The sequence below is a fragment of the Scophthalmus maximus genome, chromosome 10 (assembly GCF_022379125.1).
Source record: "Scophthalmus maximus strain ysfricsl-2021 chromosome 10, ASM2237912v1, whole genome shotgun sequence".
NCBI classification, from domain to species: Eukaryota; Metazoa; Chordata; class Actinopteri; order Pleuronectiformes; family Scophthalmidae; genus Scophthalmus; species Scophthalmus maximus.
In genome coordinates, this window is record NC_061524.1 from 15,364,966 (window position 1) to 15,385,310 (window position 20,345).

At 45.3% G+C, this 20,345-nt stretch overlaps 1 protein-coding gene across 2 annotated transcripts; it reads left to right on the forward strand.

Moving 5' to 3' along the window:
- Positions 1–161: 161 nt before the first annotated feature.
- zfand4 (zinc finger, AN1-type domain 4) lies at positions 162–11,833 on the forward strand. Of its 2 annotated transcripts, XM_035606554.2 has the most exons (10): positions 167–555; positions 2,040–2,332; positions 3,769–3,844; positions 4,220–4,287; positions 4,436–4,622; positions 4,947–5,094; positions 5,451–6,701; positions 7,631–7,685; positions 9,962–10,079; positions 10,727–11,833. In XM_035606554.2, the coding sequence occupies exons 2-10, from the start codon at positions 2,149–2,151 to the stop codon at positions 10,860–10,862; spliced, it is 2,223 nt and encodes a 740-aa protein (XP_035462447.1). In that variant the 5' UTR covers positions 167–555; positions 2,040–2,148; the 3' UTR covers positions 10,863–11,833. The 2 variants fall into 2 exon arrangements, 1 of the variants encoding a protein (XP_035462447.1); XR_004784743.2 differs by lacking the exon at positions 10,727–11,833 and having other exon boundaries at positions 162–555; positions 5,451–6,852; positions 9,962–10,047.
- The last annotated feature ends 8,512 nt before the right edge of the window (positions 11,834–20,345 follow it).

The window sequence follows — 20,345 nt, forward strand, 5'->3', positions numbered from 1 at the left end:
ACTTTGAAGCAAACAATAATTTGATGAATTTCTAAGCCCAATTTTTACGTTCATTATGAATTTGCCTTGTTTTTCGTGATTTGGGTCCCACCTCAGGAGGTTACGAAGAAAATACCGTCAGCTCACAGTTTTGACAACAATTTGTTGTCCCGCCCCCCCCTTTCACCATCCGTGACGTCAATTGGTCCCTCGTGTCCGTCAATCAACTGGCGTAACAAAGGTGTCGTTGCTCCGCCGCCGTTGACAGGTGATGTACGCCAACAATGGGACGACGGCGGCCGGCGACCTCGGCGGACAGTCGCGTCCGCTCCGCGTGTAGACATCCAGGGTGACCCGTGATGAGCTCGGCGTTGAGCGCAAACGGTTCCCTCGACAGCTGCGCCGGACGGGACGGGACGGGACGGGACGGGAAGCCCGTGGATGTAGCCCAGCAGCCTGCTAGCCGACCGCCGAGAAACGTAGCCATTGTTTCAGTTGTTGGCTAACATGGCAACAAGAGCTACAGGCTAGCAGCGAGCGTCGGCTGCACGGGACTCGTCGTGGCAGGAGCTATTGGTAAGCTATTGTTTTAATGGAAAGTTACTAATTATCGTCAGTTGCCTCTTTGAAAAGTGGAAGCTATAGACGCTGCTCGTGTGCCCTCTTGTCTGCTAACGTTAGCCGCTGCATTTGTCAACTCCATTCATCCCTTGTTGTAAGGCAGCTAGCCTAGCCCAGTTCATCCCTCTCCCCCACCTGGCCTGTGTTCTCCGTGTCTGTGTGTGTGTGTGTGTGTGTGCGCGCGCTCGACCCGTTTTGTGGTAAGGTTCAATGTAGCTAGGGGCAATGTACACGCAGCGTCGCCTGCAACCTGACAACCTAACCGTTTTCTTCAGAGTGGCCCGTTGTGACAACACTTCCGCCTGTGAACGGGTCGAGCTCAGGCCTCGTACACCAACACAACAAAGCCGCCGATCGGCCTCGGTTGTGGGTTTTGAGTGTCTCCGTGGAGCTGACGTTGGACCCCAGCAACGGCGGAAATCTCAGTTTAAAGGAACTACTGTGTGTTCCCATTGACCTGGACAGGCACGACTGTGAAAACACACACAGGGACGAGATCATACATATATAGCTGCCACACACTCGATTGATCTCACCAGTCCCAAACAGAACAGGTATTCTTTCCAAGGATGAAATGAAAAACTATAACCTACTTCCCTCCCACGTCTCTGTTTAAGTGATGGATGGGGCATGTACACACAAAAACCCACAAATTGTGCAGGGTTAAATATCCCCGACATCAATTCAGATGTTGAATCCGACTTGTCATCCTTCTTCAGAATGAATTCCAGCATGAGCGGCCCAAGTTGCCTCTCCTGTAGATGATTTACGATATAAGACGTTGGTGAGTCAAGTGACACAGGAGGCGATCTGTCAGACACAGGACACCTCATACCGCTGACGGGCTTTTGTAACACACCTGATGTTGAATTTTGGCCAGGGCCCTAAATGCTGCACTGAATGTTTCATAGGATGGTTTTCGCATGTCTACAGCCACTGATACATGACCTCGTTCGAAAACAATTGCTCCAAAACATGCAAATATGCATATTTACATGTTTTATGAATGCACTGGTCCACCCTGTTTGTGTTACTTCCAAAACTACCTTATCAGGTACCTATCTAATCTGTTATGGCGTGGTGTGTGGTGTTTCCTGTATGTATAATTTGTATGGCCCAACCCCTAATAGATTTTTCAACCACCCTGAATGTGTTTGTGTCTCCGCAAAATGCAGCCGAATACGCGGATTGATTGAAATGTCAACTGGATGCATTCATGCGTTAACAATAATAATGACTTGGCTATCGGAGGTTGGCTTGTGATTGCTGAGTCAACTTTTAAATGTCGAGCGTAGACGATCAACAATAAATTCTCACCCCGTGGGAAGCACATACAGTATGTATTTAACTCTCTGTTGCCGAGGCTGGAAGTGGTTAAACTTATCAAACCGTCTGAAAAGTTTTTGATAATCATGCAATGCTTTCGCTTCTACTTACAGCTGGGGTCCCCCTGCAGGATGTGTGACGGTGGTGAGGCCAGTGAACAGTGCCTGTCCCTCGCTACTCCCACCTCACCAACTCCCTGAATCTCTCTCCCAGTCCGCCAAGATGACCGACAGGAAGGAACCACCCTTCTTTAATGACGACAGTGCGGGAGCTTTACACTACAAGATCCCTTTCTATGACACTATGGAGCTCTTCATAGAGACCCTGACCGGGACCTGCTTTGAGCTGCGCGTGTTGCCCTTTGAGGCCGTCATTTCAGTCAAGGCAAAGATCCAGAGGTTGGAAGGTACAAAGCGCACCGATGTGTAATTTCCATGTTTTTGCATGCTGTTGCTTGCATGTTGTTAAGGAATACTGGCCATATTTTATGAGCAATGACGTTGCACCGATTGTGCCAGCAATCTGTATTAACTGTATTAATTATTTGATAAATTCAGACGATGAGCGTAACATGGAGACCTCCATCAGTCAGAGTTGAATACTTGGCTGAATGTGAGGTCACAAATAATGTGTAGAAAACTCTTGGAATACACTCAAGTTCAGAGCATTTTTTCACTAATCACTCTGGTCTGTGAGTAGATTTGATGGTGTTTATTTGAAATCCAAACTATTATCTTTTGTTAAAAAAGTAAAGTATTCAACTGCCAAGCGCTACAGGCCACCGTGCCTGTGGGTGCTCGTAAAAATGCACCGTCACTTAGTCTTCGTTCATACAAAATGGAGGAAACTTGTCAGCCATGCTGAATCACAACACCAACTGTCTGAAGTTATATGTTGATGCACTTGAAATTAAACACAGAAAATTTGTGGGAAAAGATCACGCTGTTTGCTGATGTTATGTAAAATGTGTCAAGACCGGCAAAGTCTGTGGACTCGCATGTTGGCTTGTCTCCCAAATGAGGCATTGGAAGCAAAACCTGCTGTTCAGTTTAGTTTAGGATGGTAGAATGTGAGTTGAGTTGGAATTAATTTGAATGAATTTGTTATTTATTCAAACCACATTATTATTCTTTTTAATGTATGTCCGTAACAGTCCTCGTTGTGTTATTGTAGTTCAAGATGACCTTCCAAATCTACACTCTTTGCAGCTGTTTTCAGTTTTGGTCAGAGGGCCAATCTGTGCTCTATGTGCAGAGGTGTGTCCGTCAAGTCTGTGTGTTTGTGATGGAGCAGCAGACCCCTCCGTGATGAAGGGACCACTGCTCCCTCACCAACACTGGCTCCCCTCCAGCACCGGGTCGGCGAGTTCACTCACTGTGGGCACACGGACCTTCCTGACTGTGCATACACTCCCTCTCATTCCAAGGAGCAGCTCCATAGAGAGCCTTTGTATTCATCAGGCTGTCATCCCTCAACTGAAATCATATTGTTTTGGTCTAATTTGCAATGACACTGGATACAATATAGAGTAGCCCAACCAATCTTCATGCGTTTGACAGTATTTGCTGTTAAGTTAGGCTGATTTTATGGTGTTGTAACAATGTAGTACATCAACAAATGTTTAAAAAATTGCATTATTTTTGCTGACAATGCATCCTTTCTGTGATTCGCAGTTTTTTTAGCAGCTACATAATTCTGTCTTTAGGGGGCAGACATGAACCGTCTATGGTGGCCATCTCACCCAATTGTCAGATTATGGAAGGTAGTCTATGAAATATGAACAGCTCTTTGTCAACTTTGGTTGTTTTCTCTCCTTCTTTCTCCCTCCTACTGTCAATTAAGGTATCCCTGTTGCCCAGCAACATCTCATCTGGAACAATCTGGAGCTAGATGATGAACAGTGTCTCCATGACTATGGGTAGATCCATTCCTCCTTGACCCTTTCTGTCCTTCAGAGCATTGACAACGAGGCAAAAATCACACGGAGAGCAAGGCTTGTTGGAGCAATTAGCAGCGATGTTTGAAAACATGCTCAACTTAATTTAATTCAGCAGGTTGTAAATGAGCCATAGATTCAGACAAATGATACTGGTCATATTTAGAGAGTTTAGAGAGAGTGGAATTCCCACTTTAGATCAGAGCTTTTGTCAGAAGTGAAGCAGTTTACCGTAAATGTAAATATGCATGTTGCTTACTGTTATTTCTTTCTCCACTTTTATACACACGGTTGAATGGTTTGTTATATCGTGCGTATTTTCTGCTGTATTGTTTATAATAGTTTTTTTGTTTGCAGCATTGCAGAAGGCTGCACTTTGAAGCTGGTCTTAGCTATGAGGGGAGGGCCGATCAACACCAGGAGAGGTAACGAAACTGTGACTGCAAATGTTTCGTGATTGCTGGACATTTGTGGTTTTACATAGTATCAAAATAATTTTTTTCTGAATGACATTCCCTAACACAAATTGGGATTTAAAATACACTGTTCCTTTGTTTTTAACCCTTTTGTCAGTAACCATGGAGGATCCTATGAAAGAGGTGGCTGACCTGATGGAGAGCACGAAGGAGGAGGGTTGGGAGAAGAGCGTGGCCAACAAGCAGGTCACGTTTGTGGTCTATCGCGAGGGCGAACAGCTGAGCTTCTTCCGAGTGGTTGACAGGGGAGATGGCACCCTGACCCCCTTGTCTGAATCTCTCAGGTGAGTATATTGTAATAATGTCCATGTTTTTTAGCACAGTTGTGATAATAACTGTCTACATACTGTAACTATGCACATTAAAGGATTTGGGACAGGGGTTTATCCATACTGTAAAATACACATGAGAACTTTAAACATACTATCGCATTATGCTCTGAGTTTTAAGAATGATACGAGGAAAACAGAGGCACACATGAAGAACAAAATAGTAGAACAGAAAAGTATAATATGATTATTCAGTGATGGTTGTGAACCACTGGAGCTTAGTTTTTGCAGGCTGCTTACTTAGGTTGCTAATAGTTTTTCGACTCTCACATTTTCCAGCGGTGGTTCAGTGTACAATATGTACACAGAAGCGGAGGAGGACGGAGAGACTAATGCAGCTGCACAGCAGACCCACGAGAACTCCATCACCATGAACAAAATGAAGCTGCTTAAAGCCAAGATGGAGGACATGAACCTCAACAAGAAAGTAGGAGGCTACTTGGATCGCAGGATCACCAGAATTTGTTTTATGCACAGTATTCATTTTCAACTGCTCCTCATAATCAGAGACTTTTACGGGAGTCATCAACCATTTTTCATAATGCACATGTACTGCACCAAACACTAATTTGCATGTGTTTGTGTGAGGTTAGAACTTTTCATTACATTAAACTGTACTTGCTCTATAATTTTTTAATGCTCATAATTTATTTATACAAGCAGCCTAATTTAAGATGAGACCACCACTATCATTTCATCATTTTAAGGAAAGGGGAAGTGATGAAAATGTACATTGTCTTTTGTGAGGATGAGAATCTGAATGCCTGCGTCTCTGTTCTCCAGCCGAAGAAGTCAGCGAAGGCGAAACCGCGCCCCCCCGTCAGCCCACAACCCTGCGGCGGCTCTCTAGGACCTCCTGGCACTCGACACCACCACCGCCTCTTCCGCTCTCTCCCGCAGATCAACCAGCCTCGGCAGTCGAATGCACAACTACCTCCAATCGCTCACCACGAATCCATAGACCCCTCGCCGCCCTCTGCTGGATCATCCGCTGTCCACTTATCCATCCCTAGACGACCACCTCCCTCTTTCTCTGCCTCCTCCTCCTGTTATATGCTTCAGGAGGAGGAGCCATGGGAGACATGCCCACCATTTTCAAAAATACGGCCCCCTCCAAAAGTTTCCCGGTTGGACATCGGCAGCACCAGATTGATGAGGGACTGTGTGTACCCGCAGCTCCCTCCACTGTGTACCAGGGGACCACCTGAAGCCATCTTTGACCCAGCTGAGCCTGCAGGGGAGTCAGTTGGACTAGGTTTGTTAGATGAAGCCGCTGGGCTATTGGCGCCAACACAGCCTGCAGCTCCATTCGGGGAATTGCCAGACCCTCTTAGTCTGGATGTTTCCACCCAGTCGGAGGGAGGTTGTCTGTCCCTAGAGGTTGGCGCTCAGCACCAGTTACCCCTTTCGCCCTCCCCACTTAGTACCTGGACGCTTGGGACAAGTGATACTCTCACCAGCAGAGCCGATAGGACACAGCATAGCACATCTTTGCATATCAGCCCTTCCTCTCCATTACCCACATCCACTTCTAGCAGGCCGCTGCCTCAGCCTTTCGACTCCGCTCTCTCCTGTTTACAGCCCGGCATTCAAGCACAATCCTCTGCACACGTGAAGTGCGGCAACACATCCCCTCACCCCTCCACCACCTTAGCAACTCATCCCCCACGCCTTCGTGGCGTAAAAGTGGAGTCATCTGGCAAGAGGCCAGAGCTAATCTCGAAGAGGGAAGCAAGAGGCATCACTAAGTTGGCCAACCAAGCGTACAAGGAGCCCCTGGGACCTATGGACAACTCTGAACTCTTGGCTTCTCTCTCCAAAAGGGCTCCAGGTAGTGGCAGCAGCAGCAGCGGCAGCAGCAGCAGGGACGGTCTCAGAGAGAGTCGGGGACGTGCAGTGGCATTGCCTCCTGCCACTGCCTCAGGACAGAGCAACCATTGCTCCAGGCTGCCATCCATCCCAACTAACAGGCTCCTTCAGGAGGATTTCCTAAGACAAATATCCCCTTTGCACGGAGCAACCGCCTCCTACATGGTGACAGTGTTTGCTGTCAAGATTTGTGAAATAGTTTTTACTCCTCAATTATTGCCTTGAGCTATTTCAAGTATGAATCTTCAAACTATGTATTCTCTGTCACTTACACTTAAGAAATGTTGTCTACAAGAACTCATCCCAACCCGGGAAGGTAAAAGTTACTTTAAAATTAAGGAGAGGGGATTTCTGTGCAACTAACTCGATAAGTTTCACCAAATTAGTACATACAGCTTTGTTATTTATTTTAGTAGACCAGAGTCATAGATATCCAAAAAGACAGTTTGTATTGTCAAGTTTTTGAGATGATTGGCTGTAACAAATTCCTTTAAGATGAAACTGATCAGTTATTTAGAGAACTGTCAGTCATGATATCATGAAGTGATAATATTGTCTCCCAGCCATAGAGCGAAGCACAAAAGATAATGATGATGGAAAAAAAGGAAACATGTTGCTAAGCCCTTGAAAAACTGTATGAAACTGCAACTCAACACTGTGAAATGGTTATTTTTATCATACTTACAGGATACAGATCAGCAACATTCGGTGCCTTGAAAATAAGTTGGATACACAAAGAGAAAGTGAAATATGATTTGTGATTGATTTTCAACCGCTAAAATATCAGAAATCAGAGGAAAAGTTCATAAAAATCTTGTTTTGATCTCTCTTTTCTGCAAAGCAAACCTCTTCCCCTTAACCATATCAGTATTCTCACGATCTCTTTGGCTTTTCGTCAATAGTATAGATTATATACCTGACTTTTTCGATTTTGACTTCATGTCTAACGTATATACATTTCTTACCTGGCGGGTTGAAGTGCTCTAAACTCTTATTCAGCACATCCTTAAAAAAAAATAAAAAATAGAAGTTGAGCACTTCAGGTCGTTTTTTATTTATTTGCCCTAAAACATGTCATGTTTCTGTTTTCACAGACCAACAACACTCTTGCATCAGCGGGAGGAGTCATGACCTCATTCGGGAGAATAGGTAAGAGAGACACGCTCACCCCAATGTTCAGGACTAGTATACAGTATGAAAAAGTGTTGGATTAAGATGTATATGTATGAGAGCTATAACAAAGCACCACAAGGGTTTTAAATATTCATTATTCCTACCACTGCAGAAGCAGCGCAAACAACAACAGGTGGGGAGCCTGCACACCAGCGCTCTAATTTATTTATGTCAGCCCATGATATTGCTCTGACTGTTAACGGATAATATGGACAAATACACGCGGATCAGTACACAAAGTAATGAGTGAAGACTCTTAATTTTCCTTTATTGGATATTCGGTTACGAACAACGCTGAATAACCTGGCTCATGCCAGATTTTTCAGGCGGCCAATGACGTGTGCTCTCCAGTATTTTTTTTCAAGAGTCTGTAATTGATTCTTATTCATTGTTCCTTCAATCAGGACATCATCTACTGGCATGTTGCTTTACCACCGTGCTTTATAGTAGGTGTTTGTTAACCAGTTGTAGGCGGTGGATATAGTAGCAATATGCATTCAGAGTGAAGAGGTCAGTTTTCATCTCACCAGACCAGATTATGTTTTCCATTATGGATTTAGTTTTTGAGAGCAGTTTTACAAACCATTTTGATTTCTCTGAGCTTAGCAAAACGGAGCAGATGCAGAAAAAGATAGGTGATAACAAGCACACGGTAGGTAATTTAGATATTTTTGTGTTTTGGTTTTATTTGATTATTTTGATTATTATTTGAGTCATAACTTTACCGTCAATGTATAAATTAGGGATGTATCCAGCTGCACTTTGCCAGAAGCAACCAACCATTTTGATGTATTTGAATACCTCATTTAATATCACAATTTCCCGGAGGTTTGGAAAAGCGCACTGTTGGTTAAATTCCCAATAATAGAGGAAAGATAAATACATTTTACTTGGGGCTGTTTTTAGAAAGTATAAAGCGTAAATGTTACTAATTAGTCATAGTTGTTTTCAGGAAACATCCCTGGAAATTTCCAGGAAAGTACAGACCTGGTAAATCAACCAAGTCTTAATTGGTCTGTGACTCAGCTGTATTGTTCTGCTCCACCTACACCAGCCTTCGCAAACATCCCATTGGAATTCACAGAAAACAACAACAGTCAATAGTGTTAATTAAGATATCGACACTGACAGCAACTACCAAACTGAGATAAAGTGAGTTAGAAAAATGTGTCTGCGGGGCTGCTGTATATATCAGATGTTCTTTATCTAATTTAACAGATAAGTACCGGGGGGCCAAGAGAACTTGGATGGGCCTAAATGAAACGTGATCAAATTCAAATGAAGTCCACTACACAGCCGAATGTGGAAAAATGTGAAGGGGTCTGAATATATTTGAATCCACTGCATGTCTGTGTGGCAGCGGAATGAAGTGCACGGAACAAATACAAATCCAATCCCACGCCCAACTGCTTGACAACAAGCTCCCTGTACTGTCATCACAGAGCTGTCAGTTTTATCTGTATGTTCCCGCGGGCCCTCGGCTCACAAACTTGAGCCGAGCCGCATGCTTCCACAGACACGATTATCACGGGTACACGCCGACATAAAACCAGTGTTCTCTGACTTGGGGAAATGAACAGCAGTGTATTTTTCTGATACTCATACTGCCCAATTCTGCAGGTCCTCTTTTTACCCTCTGTCTGAAACATCTGGATTTATTTTAGTCCCCCCCCGGCTCCCGATAACCTCACTCTCAGCCAAAATACATGGTACGAGAACTCTCTCTCCTTGAGCTCAATGAAATGGCAATGAAATATAAATTTGGGACAAGACAAAGTGAAATGGCGAAGACTGAGAAACTTTTTGATTTCTGGCCACACTCCAGTTTGTGCCGCCTGAACAGGTGTCATGTCTTCTCGCAGTCGGGGAAAATTGGCTGAATCTACATCACTGCTGGGGTTTGGCCAGAAATCCAACATGACTGAAAGTACTGAACAGAGTGAAAATGCAGTTTTACTTCACTTGAGTGCTTCAGTGTTGACCCTAACCTTTTGAAGCCTTCCTGATTACGATGATGGATCTAGACTGAGCAAACGTCGGTGGAATGTTAAATGAGAGCAAAGAGGGCTACGTCAGAAAGTTGGAAATATTAAGTAATAAGTTCCCAAAATTCTCTCTCTTATGCTTTGTGCAGACAGCAGGGATGCTTGAAATTGTGTCTGAAGAAGAGAGCCTAGCCCACATGATTGGACGGTGAAAATTAAATTCCAGACATTGATAGAAACCCTTTCACTGGTTTCCTCTCCCCCTAGGCAGTTCAACTTACCACCTACCTCCAGTCAAGGCTCCCGCAGGCGGCAAGAAGAAGAGCTCAAAGCACTGCTTCCTCTGCGCCAAGAAGACTGGCCTGGCCACCAGCTACGAGTGCAGGTACCTCAGTGCCTCCAGCGTTTCCATCTCTCCCCATCTCTCCCCATGTCTTGTCCTCGAAGCACCCCCCCCCTCCTTTTTTTTCTTCTTTTCTTTTTTACCTAGTTCATCATTTTTTCTCTCATGAAAACACGTCTCTGTTCACTGCTTGTTCTGCCATAAGTTATTAGCTTTATCAAAGTGTCTCCTCAGCACATCAATCTGGATCACTTCCGTATCTCTCTTTTTTTCTTTCTTTTTCCAGGCCAGTGCACTTTGAGTCTGATGCAACAGTATGTAACTCTCTTAATGTCAAGCCACCTGAAGGGGTTGTTTAAAGGATACAGCTTCGATTGCGTTAACTAAAAGTCTCGCTGATGCTGGATTAGTAAGATCGTTACTAATATAGATCTTGTGATTCTAAAAAGATTAAAGCACACGTAAGTGGATTTTAGTCGAAACCAAAAATTAAGAGAGCACTAAGACTCAGCATACAGACTCAGCAGAATAACCCCATGATTGAGCAGATGATGTGTGCTAATGGAGAAACTGAATGGTTTTATTTACTGACGGTGAGGTTTTGAGGAGTATTTAATAGAGTATTATGGCCACATCAGATTTTTTTTTGTGCATAATTTACATACTGAGAAATGTGTTCAATCTTTTAGGTGCGGTCACAACTTCTGTGCCACCCACCGCTACGCAGAGACGCATGACTGCACGTACGACTACAAGAGTGCCGGACGGCGAATTCTGCAGGAGACCAACCCCCTCATCAGCGCTCCAAAGCTGCCCAAGATCTAGAGCCCTCAGCCCCTCGATCTCACGGGGGACGACCGTGAGAACCACAGGTTAAACTGACAGATTTTTCAGCCAGTTCTGGCAGACAGGAAGCACCCTCTTCACCAGTGTGTGTTTTTTCTTTTCCTTTTCCTTTTTTTATCAGCCAAGTTCGCTTCAAATTTGAAAGGAAATTCTCTGTCAAGTCAAGTGTGAACAAACAAGTGTCGACTGACATGGCACAGAGTTAATTATCACCTCTTGACAATGTGAAACTTAATCGTCTTCATCTGTTACCTTGTTCTTTTTCCACTGCGTGAAAAAAACAACAAAAAACCTGTGCATGTATGTAGGTAGTTTTTTGCTAAATATATCTGCTGCACGTTCAGACACATCTATTTTTAGTTTTTTTTAAACTTTTTTTAAAAAAGAAAATAGGACCACTGATGACTTTTCATTCGACAAGTCTTTGACAGATGCACTTTAGAAATATCATATTTATACATTTACTTTATACTTCCCTTATTGAGAGGGGGAAGGACACTTATATCTCCGTTTGTCTTATGAGGTTGTTGTAATCATCAAGATTTTTTTATATTTAGCGTCTTTCTTACACAGGCACATACATACCAACATCACTTACTTTTTTTTTTTTTTAGAAAACCATACACAGACAATAGACGTACTAATGAAATACTTAATATTTATCAATGAATACTACTTATTTAAATTCAAGATTGTTTTTTGAAATAGTAAGTATGCAATGTGTGTAGGCGTGAATGTCAGTTGTGATCCACATGCCGGTCAAGTGAAGTGTATTAGGATTGGGGGGCATGGTTATGGTATTTATGATGTGTACAGTACAGTGGTTGCCATAAAAAAATCTTTTGTAAGTCTTTTTTTATTGCTCAGCTGTTGCAAAAACTTTTAAATGCTGTTAAAGTATCTACAGGGGTTTGATCTAATAAAGTTTCTTCTAAGCGTTTTCGATCCAACACTTCCTGTCTGAAATTATGTTTCCTCCTGATTTATTTTTGAGTTGATGATGTAACAGAGTTCACAGTCCACTTGGTCCTGATATAATATCCTCTCATTTTGCAGTGTCCTGAACTCTCGCTGATGCTGTTTTTCCTTATCTGCTCACTGAGTTTTTTGACTTTTTCTGCCGCTCGCCCTTAACAGCTCTCATCACATCACCGGGAAGTGGATGAGAAACGGTTTCTGTTTTGGTATCACTGACTTATTCTCCTCACTTTTTGAGCACCCGGGCGTCCTGACACAGACCCATGGGCTGATTCCTTAGCAACAAGCAGAAAACATTAGTCCACCCTTCTAATTCAAGCTTGGGTTGGTATAAATAAAGTTGCACACAACATTTTTTGTAAGTTTGTCAAGTTCCACAACAAGTTTACACCCATCATTTTAAAAAAAAAATCAAAAAAATGACTTAACAAGCAAATGTGTGAACTTGTGATTTTCTCTGGGAGTTTATTGCTTGTATTGAACTGTTGAATATGGCTAAAGGAAAACAAAAAGCCTGGGCTTTGTGCCACTGCATTCCCATTTTCAAATGCACATTAATAATTTTGCTGGGGAGAGCATTTCAAAGCTTCACTTCACAACAAAGTGATCCTGGAGTGCAGATAATGTTGAGATCAGTGAATTTGAGGACGGCATGTAATCAAAAACACACATTGTCTTTCCTCGCTGGCGAGTCGCTGAGCAGAGAGAGGCTCAAATGAAAAGAGGGGCCATTGCTTATTATTATTCACTTTGCTTTTTTCCCTTTGGAGGCTGTTGCTGTGCACCAGACCAGACAGACCCTGACCTGAGTCACGTCTCACTGTTTTTATCCACACTTTCCTCCTTCATGTTATCCGGCTTTGATCCAAGATAATTGGGCCGCGCAGCAGATACTGCTGAAACATGTCTTAGTCTCTCTTGACTGGTGAATGCTCCTCAACATGGAGAGGGTTGTTTTTTTTTAAACTAAAGATGAAGTTCACAGGCATTAGACGCAAAATACATCATACTGATTTTATCTTTTTAAAACTTCTGCAGTGGCAGGAAGTGACATTTTTTTTATCATGCCATGTCTGTAATTTTGTCAAAGGATTTTTCTTTTTTACATTTTGTCACGCAACTGATCGATGGACCATTTAAAAAAATAAAATAAACATAACATTTGAATATTATCTCAATACTCGATGGTGGAGACAGGCAAAGATTGTGGCCACCATAAACTAAAGCTTTGCCGCACCATTTCCTGTAAACTCCACCTCAGCTGCACTTTAACTTTGTGTTAATCATGAAACGTTGCCACTGTTGCTCACACGTTCAAGGCTGAAGTGGAGACTAGGTTTTATTTTCATGTGCAGTGTTCACATGGTGTTTGTTGTTTACCCTTCTCCAAGCAGTAACTTTCAAAACAGTGGCCAGATATTGTTTTATATAATGAGGGTTTTATAAAACCATCCATAACCTCTGATCGTGAACACAAAACTCAGGAAAAAGTGCACACTACTGAATAGAGTGCAAGGGTGGACTCTTCATTTCCACAACCGCGTACCTTTTGGGATTTACACAGGTTTTGTCTGAGTATTTTTCTTTTTCCGTTCAGTTATTTCTTCAGTGGAACATTCTTCCACTGCTCCTGTGCACCGTATCAAATAAACACACCACCCCAAAGGCCTATTTTCTGTCTCAGGATTACTCCGCTCGCCTCTTGCATCTCTGCCAAGTACTGCAAGTCTATATTTTGCACAGACTGAAAAAAACAATGCTTTTCCTCTCTGTCTCTTGGAAGAAAATATGCTGCCCTGTGAAAGTGCCAGTGGACAAGAAAGGAACATTTTTACGATATGAATCACAAGTTAATGATTGCCCGTTGAATAGTTTTTCAATACAGCAGCTAAACTGCAAAGTACCTGGACATTTATGTGTTGCTTTTCTGCAATTTTGCTTTGGAAATGAAGTCATACAGTTTAATTGTCTGTCACGTATAAAGGCTGTGGTTAAGGAGCCATGATCCCAATTTGAAACCAAATCACAGGAATGTGAGAAACAAAGTCAGGATAGGATCCTTCAAAGTCATTTTTTTCCTCACATATTTATGACCTGGCACAACCAGCTTGACGGGCTCGATGTGCCAGGTGGGGATAACTTAAAGGGCCCATATTATGCCCCCTTTTACACAAGTTAAATTGGTTTTCAGGTGTGTGAACTGCCATTCCATGTCAAAACACCTCAAGGACCAAGCCACACAGCACCCTCCTCTTTCTGTATAAGCAGCCCTGTGAGACTACGGTCCATTCCAGCGCTTTCCTGCTCACATCTTGCCCCCTCCCTTCGTGTTCCGCAAAGCTCCGCCTCGCTCCTCCCCGGGTCTGCTGCGCAACTACGGCGTTGCGCTGCCATGACAACAGTCGCACGTGACAAGGCACATACACGACGTAGAGACCCGGGAGGCACAGCGAACACGTTCTCCATAATTACACACAGAGCACATTAGGGCTGGGCGATAGAACGATAACGACATCTGGGCCGCGTGTACAGCTATGCCGGCTGGTAGCCGCTCCGCCGGTAGAGCTCCGCAGGAAGCCGCCGGTAGCCGCAGCTCGCTGCTACCGGCCGCGGTAGCCACGAGCGGGCGCGAGCTCCGCCGGTAGTCGGTAGCTACACCGGCCGGTAGCCGCGAGTCTAGCTTGGCCAATGCCCGCGGTCGTCGTTCGCTTGCGGGGAGAAAATTATGGCGTAGACGCGATCTGTTTTTCCGCACTTCGAGGGGGGAGGTGCTGCCCAGGTTGGGGCCGTGGTCGCCCCAGTAGCAGGAGTCAATTTACGTCACTTGATGCCCGTGAATGGCTCGTTTACAGACCGTCTGCACGATCAACCCAAACCACGAATCAACGACTCATTGTTTTCTTTTCATTCTCCGTGGGCTGGCAGACACCCCAGATAATCAAATATACGTGGAGGCAGGCTGAAAAGGTGCCTGGAGCATAATATGGGCCCTGTAACTTCCCTCCCGGAAATAATCTGAACTGCCGGAAAAAATAGTCAACCGTTCACCTTGGCCTGATTTCCTGCGATGAACTCATCATCCACCCGTCTGCTGACTCCCTCCTTGTCTTTCACCCACTCCTCCTCTCGGCTTCCTCATTCTAATGAAGCCTGACTCGCACACTTGATGGGAGTCATTGTTAACCGACTGGTCTTACATTATCCAGTCCTCCCAGTCAAACAAACACAACCTCCCCTTATCTGTTCAGGAGAAATTTGAGATGTGTGCGGTGTGCATGGCTGGTATAGGGTTGGGCAGACCAGTCAGACCCAGAGTAAATGAGTGCAAGTAAATGCCTCTCTCTGTGGCTGCTGTTCCCCTGTTGTGAAGAGTCATGCTTGGATTCCAGTAAATTTGGTTTAAAAACAAACAAAAAAACCCCCGGCTTCCTCTCTGCACATTTAACACGACGAGCCACGTCGCAATCTCTCGCCTGCCATGCAGCAAGACGGCCTGTATGTCTGCGATGCAGAGACACATGCGTGGCAATTTGGCAGACTCCCTTCTGAGGTGCCCACTTTGCCCAGACAGAGCACAGAGGCTCTCGTTGTCCGACCCCGAGGACCGAGTGGCAGACTGTGCATCAGTAATAAGCTCAGACACAATGACAGGCTTCACGGAGATCGAGCCGGGGCTTTTAAGAGCGGCGGAGGACTCAGTCCCTCGTTTGAGAAGCGAGCCCCTCCGAACATACTGCCCCTGCGATCGAGGGGCTCTCTTGATGTGGAGTTACAGTACATGGAGTGATTGACTCGAGTGTCATTCAGCGCACTGCAGGCCATTCACAATCTGAGATAATGACCACTGTGCCAGAATTTATTAGCTCCTAATTGTTTTGTAGAGGCTGACAAGAAATACTATCACCCGTGAAGGCGTACTGTATAAAAAATGTCAAGAATAATAAATAATTGAAATTACATTTATCATATTGTGTGCAAGAGAGGATTGTCAACACTCTCATATTTGTATGTTAAATATTAAGCATATGCCAACTGTCTCTTAGCTTAGCACAAACACTCGGAACAGGGGGAAACAGCTGGCCCGGGTCAACAATTAAGTGGTCCAAATGACATTTTATGCAAATGAACTTGAATATTTTTTTTGGGCAGGTCACAGAGCCAAGAAACAGTCGGACACATTTTGCCTAGGAAAAGAGAATTGAGATTTTTACGCTTCAACCTGCCTTGCAAAAAAACCCAATACAGACCAGCATGGGATGGACCAGCTAAACCACTACAGAAATACTGCTGGTCTAAAGCATCTTTTCCCCAGCAGGGTGTGTGGGCATACAGATTAAACAAGCAAGATACAACTGAAATACATATCATACATATATCACAAATAATTGAGCTTCTGAAGTGCTGGTATAGGTGGATAATTGTCGAATACATGGTCAAGGTGGTGAAGGGATGTGACATTTCCTACACATTTTTAAATCGGTTGCCCAATCACAACAGAGTGGGACAGCTGGCCAATCAGAGCAGACTGGGGTTCATCGGGAGGCGGGGCTAAAAGAAATCCAGGAGTTTCAGACAGAGGGTGAAAAGAGAAACTGAAGGAATGGACAGTATGAGGACACTGATCCCTTTTCCGAACATTAGAGCATGTAAACCTTTTCAAGTGGTAACCCCAAATTAAAAGTATGAACCTGAATATGAGAATAATATGTCACCTTTAAAGGTGCATGTCTTTATTTGCCACTTTGGTGCAGTGGATCAACCTGGCTTGGTCCGGATGTACGTTATTAAAAGGTGGAATTAACATGCGTTCATCTGGAGTTGCTTTTTGTTTCCGCCTGATGAATTCAAGCCCCTTTTAGCTCTGTTTTGTGCTCCACCAACTCCTAAGAAAGAAGAAAACAAAACACGACGCCCAATAGGTGCTCAATGCTTCACTCAATTCTCCATGTCTAGTTGCTTCACTTTATCTCTCTGATTGGTGTGTTTGGGTAGAGGGAATCATTTTTCTTTCCTTTTTTGTGTGCGGAAACAACTGCTACAGTAGTAGGCAACCAGGATGTGATACGAGCTGTGATGCCGAAGCAAACTGCAAAGTCGTGGGCCAAGAAAAACCTAAATAAGCTAAAGAGCTGCGTCGGGAAGTTGAGGGGGACACACCAGTTGCATTATTCTTTGGAGGGGTTGGTCACTTTTGAATTACACATCTGTTTCAAATATTTTTTACAAAGAGGCATGTCGACTTTTAGCGATACAGGATGTGTGAAATGAACATCCTGCCGCAATTTACACATTCAGCCACAGACGAGACAGACAATGCATGGGAGTGAAGAATGCGGGGCAAGACGAGTGAACCAACAAGACACACCACCCGCAGAAAAATAAAAGAAACACGACAAACTTGTAAAATGACACATCTGTCCACTTTTAATTTAGAAACACTGATTGGTGCAGCTTTAAATATGATACATTGCACCTGTCATCACCCAGTAGGCTGTGGCTTCACTCTCCACCTCCGCCATCGTCACGCACCTCTTCCTCATCCTCATCCTCTTCCTCTTCCTCGTGTCTCGGAGCCAATCGCACACCCCTCTCGCCGTGCGCTCGCCCTTTAATATTGATAAATCGTGTTCTTGTTTTCTGTCCTTCCTCCCTTGCGTGTTTTTTTTCCTCATTCCACCTCAAGGCGGAAGTCGGTGACGCACCATCACTCGCAGCTGGTCAGCCGGGGGCGGGGGCGCCGGGGGCGGGGGGCGCAATTAACTCAACACGACGTCGTCGGTCGGTGCCAAGCACAGCGGCGAGCGGTGAGTGTCCTCTCTGTCTGTCTGTCTCTCTCTGTCTGTCTGTCTGTCTGTCTGTCTCTCTCTGTCTGTCTGTCTGTCTGTCTCTGTCTGTCTGTCTGTCTCTCTCTCTGTCTGTGTTTTTGGTTTGTTTGGTGTCAGCTGGAATATGCGCCATGCGCTCGTCCACACCGAGCTCCCGAGTGGCGGCAGCGTGTCTCGCTTTATTGAGTCCAACCGGAGGCGGCTGTCGGTCGGTCGGCCGGTCGGACGGTCGGTCGGTTGGTCGGCCGGTCGGTTGGACGGTCGGTTGGTCGGCCGGCCGGTCGGACGGTCGGTCGGTTGGACGGTCGGTTGGTCGGCCGGCCGGTCGGTCGGTTGGTCGGACGGTCGGTCGGTCGGTTGGTCGGTCGGCCGGTCGGTTGGTCGGTCGGTCGGTCGGTCGCTCGGACGGAGCGTCCGGACGCCGCCGTGCGATGTGACGGTGTGGAGACTTGTTGTCGTTTACTTGTCGCAGCGATGAGACGCGGACGGTCGGTGCCGGGGGCTGAGACGAGGTACGGGAACTGAGATGTGCGCGAGTGTCCCCGGCAAGGCGTCTGTCAGGCGAGGACGTGTCTGCTGTCTTGTAAAGGATTGATCGCTGGGGGGAGGGGTCATCATGTCGCCTGTGTCCCAGTGTTCCTGAACGCCCCCCCCCCCCCCCCCCCCCCCCGACTTCATCACACTGGATCAATGTTTATTGGGATGTTGTCGGTCACTCTTGCACGATGGGCTCCAGACCCCACCCATGTGCGCCTCACGTCTGACCCGTCGTCCGCGGGCCGCTGCCTGTCCTGTCCTGCAGATGTTTCCCCTTTTATCTGTGAGCCATAATAAATCAAGTGCAGCACCCTATACACACACACACACACACACACACGCAGCTCCACTGCTTCCACGGGGCCAACTCCAACAGCTTCCTTCCCCTCGGCTGGCCGTGGACAGCACAGTGTGTGAGACGCCCCCCCCCTCCCGTTACTGTGGCCCTCACACTACATTGTCCCCTTGCTGTGGAGGATCATCTTTCATCAGTTTTCTCCTAGCCGTATACCGGGCCCTGCTGACCTGCCGGGTGCCATATACCTGCTGCCATGCGTTGCACCTACGGTTTGTCTTTTCATTTGTTTTTGGATGCAGAACACTGGTGTGCGCACGAAAGCTTTCGGTTCTCGTTTCCTCCGCGCGGATCAAGCCTGCGGGCTGTACTGTAGTTTGACACTTCTGCACGACAAACCTTTTCCCCCATCCTCACTCCGCAGGTAGCACGGGATCTGGCTTTTTCGCGTCGAACCGCATCCTCTTATTATAACATACAGTGTTCATGGATCAAGCATCATGAAGTTGGCGTCGCCGTGGTGCTCAGCCGTCGTCGGGGGGGGGGGGCGAGATGAAGAGCCAGCTGCGTCCGCCTGCCAGTGTTACATCATTGTAGCCTTTAGTTATGTCGTCTCCACAGTGGTAGTATACTGTGGGGCTTGTTGCGATAAGAAGCCGCATTGTGCTGTTTGGAGAGTGCATGCACAAACTTGGAAGATAACGCAATGCTTATTCTCTCCGTTGTCCTGCTGTGCAGCTTATCCTGCCTCCGCACATGGGATTACTGCGCATCGCCTCCTCCTTTTCCACACAAGCACCGTTAAAGCTTCTGACACAGCCGAGTGTTTGAACAATAGTGACGGACGTTGGGCCTTTTTTGGTAGCCAAGCACTTGGAGCTCTAATCTTGGTTGTGCTGTTTTGCACTTGAGCTGAAGGAAAGGGAAAATGTTGGCTCTGAAAAAAAAGGGGGGGAATTGAGAATGCTTTTTAATCTACTGCAGCATGAGAAGACAAGTGAGGCTGAAGCCACTTTATTTCTTTAAAAAAAAGGATTTCATTGAAAGATATGTTGTGAGACATCGACAACAATTATCACCATTGTGCAGTGATGTGCTTGTAAAACAGTCCAGCAGCTATCCCCAGTTAAAGAGGAGACGCCGTCTGGCGAGTAAAGAAGTAAAAAGCTATGACGTCTAACACATCGGAGGAGAATTGTTTGCAGTTTTCTGGAAGACCGAATAGGGGTATGAGGTGAAATGGTTATAGATTTGGAAAGTGTTTTTGAAAATGTATCGAAGTAGTTCTGCCAAAAGGGAATTGATAAAGGACAGGAGTAAAACTCCACGGTGAGGTTTGACATTTATCACAAACCTCGGCCTGTAATAGTCGGATAGATTTGGAAATATCGATTTTTTTTTTTGACAAATGAATCTGGAAAAGCACCAGTAACTGTATGAGTGTGAGACGATCAAAGGTAGAAGTTGTGTGGACTCTGTTACGGGCAGCCTCCCACCGGTCATCCCCAAATTACCACCCCGGCTCTCCCCCCAGGCCATCTTTTGCTTTGGTTTCTGGTGTACAGTCAAGGGATTGGAGTCTGTTATAAACCTTAGCAATTAAGGATTTTTTGGCCAGGTTGGAAAGACATTTTGTGCAATGTCTTATTTTGAAAATGACGAAAGAGGTGGGAGGATGGAAGTAGACATTCGCTGGAAAACCATCTTTATGTAGATCTGTGAAGGATCTCACGGCCTTTTGAGACACTTTCAACTCGATTCCATGTCGAGTGCACAGATATTTTATATAATTAGTTGGATTACATGATATCAAATGTTCAGGGATTA

Excerpts from the sequence above, each read along its gene's own strand:
- zfand4 (XM_035606554.2), top strand. The coding sequence starts at position 2,149 with ATGACCGACAGGAAGGAACCACCCTTCTTTAATGACGACAGTGCGGGA. Across the intron at positions 2,333-3,768 it reads AAAGATCCAGAGGTTGGAAG|GTATCCCTGTTGCCCAGCAA; the intron begins GTACAAAGCGCA and ends CTGTCAATTAAG. Across the intron at positions 7,686-9,961 it reads GACCTCATTCGGGAGAATAG|GCAGTTCAACTTACCACCTA; the intron begins GTAAGAGAGACA and ends CTCTCCCCCTAG.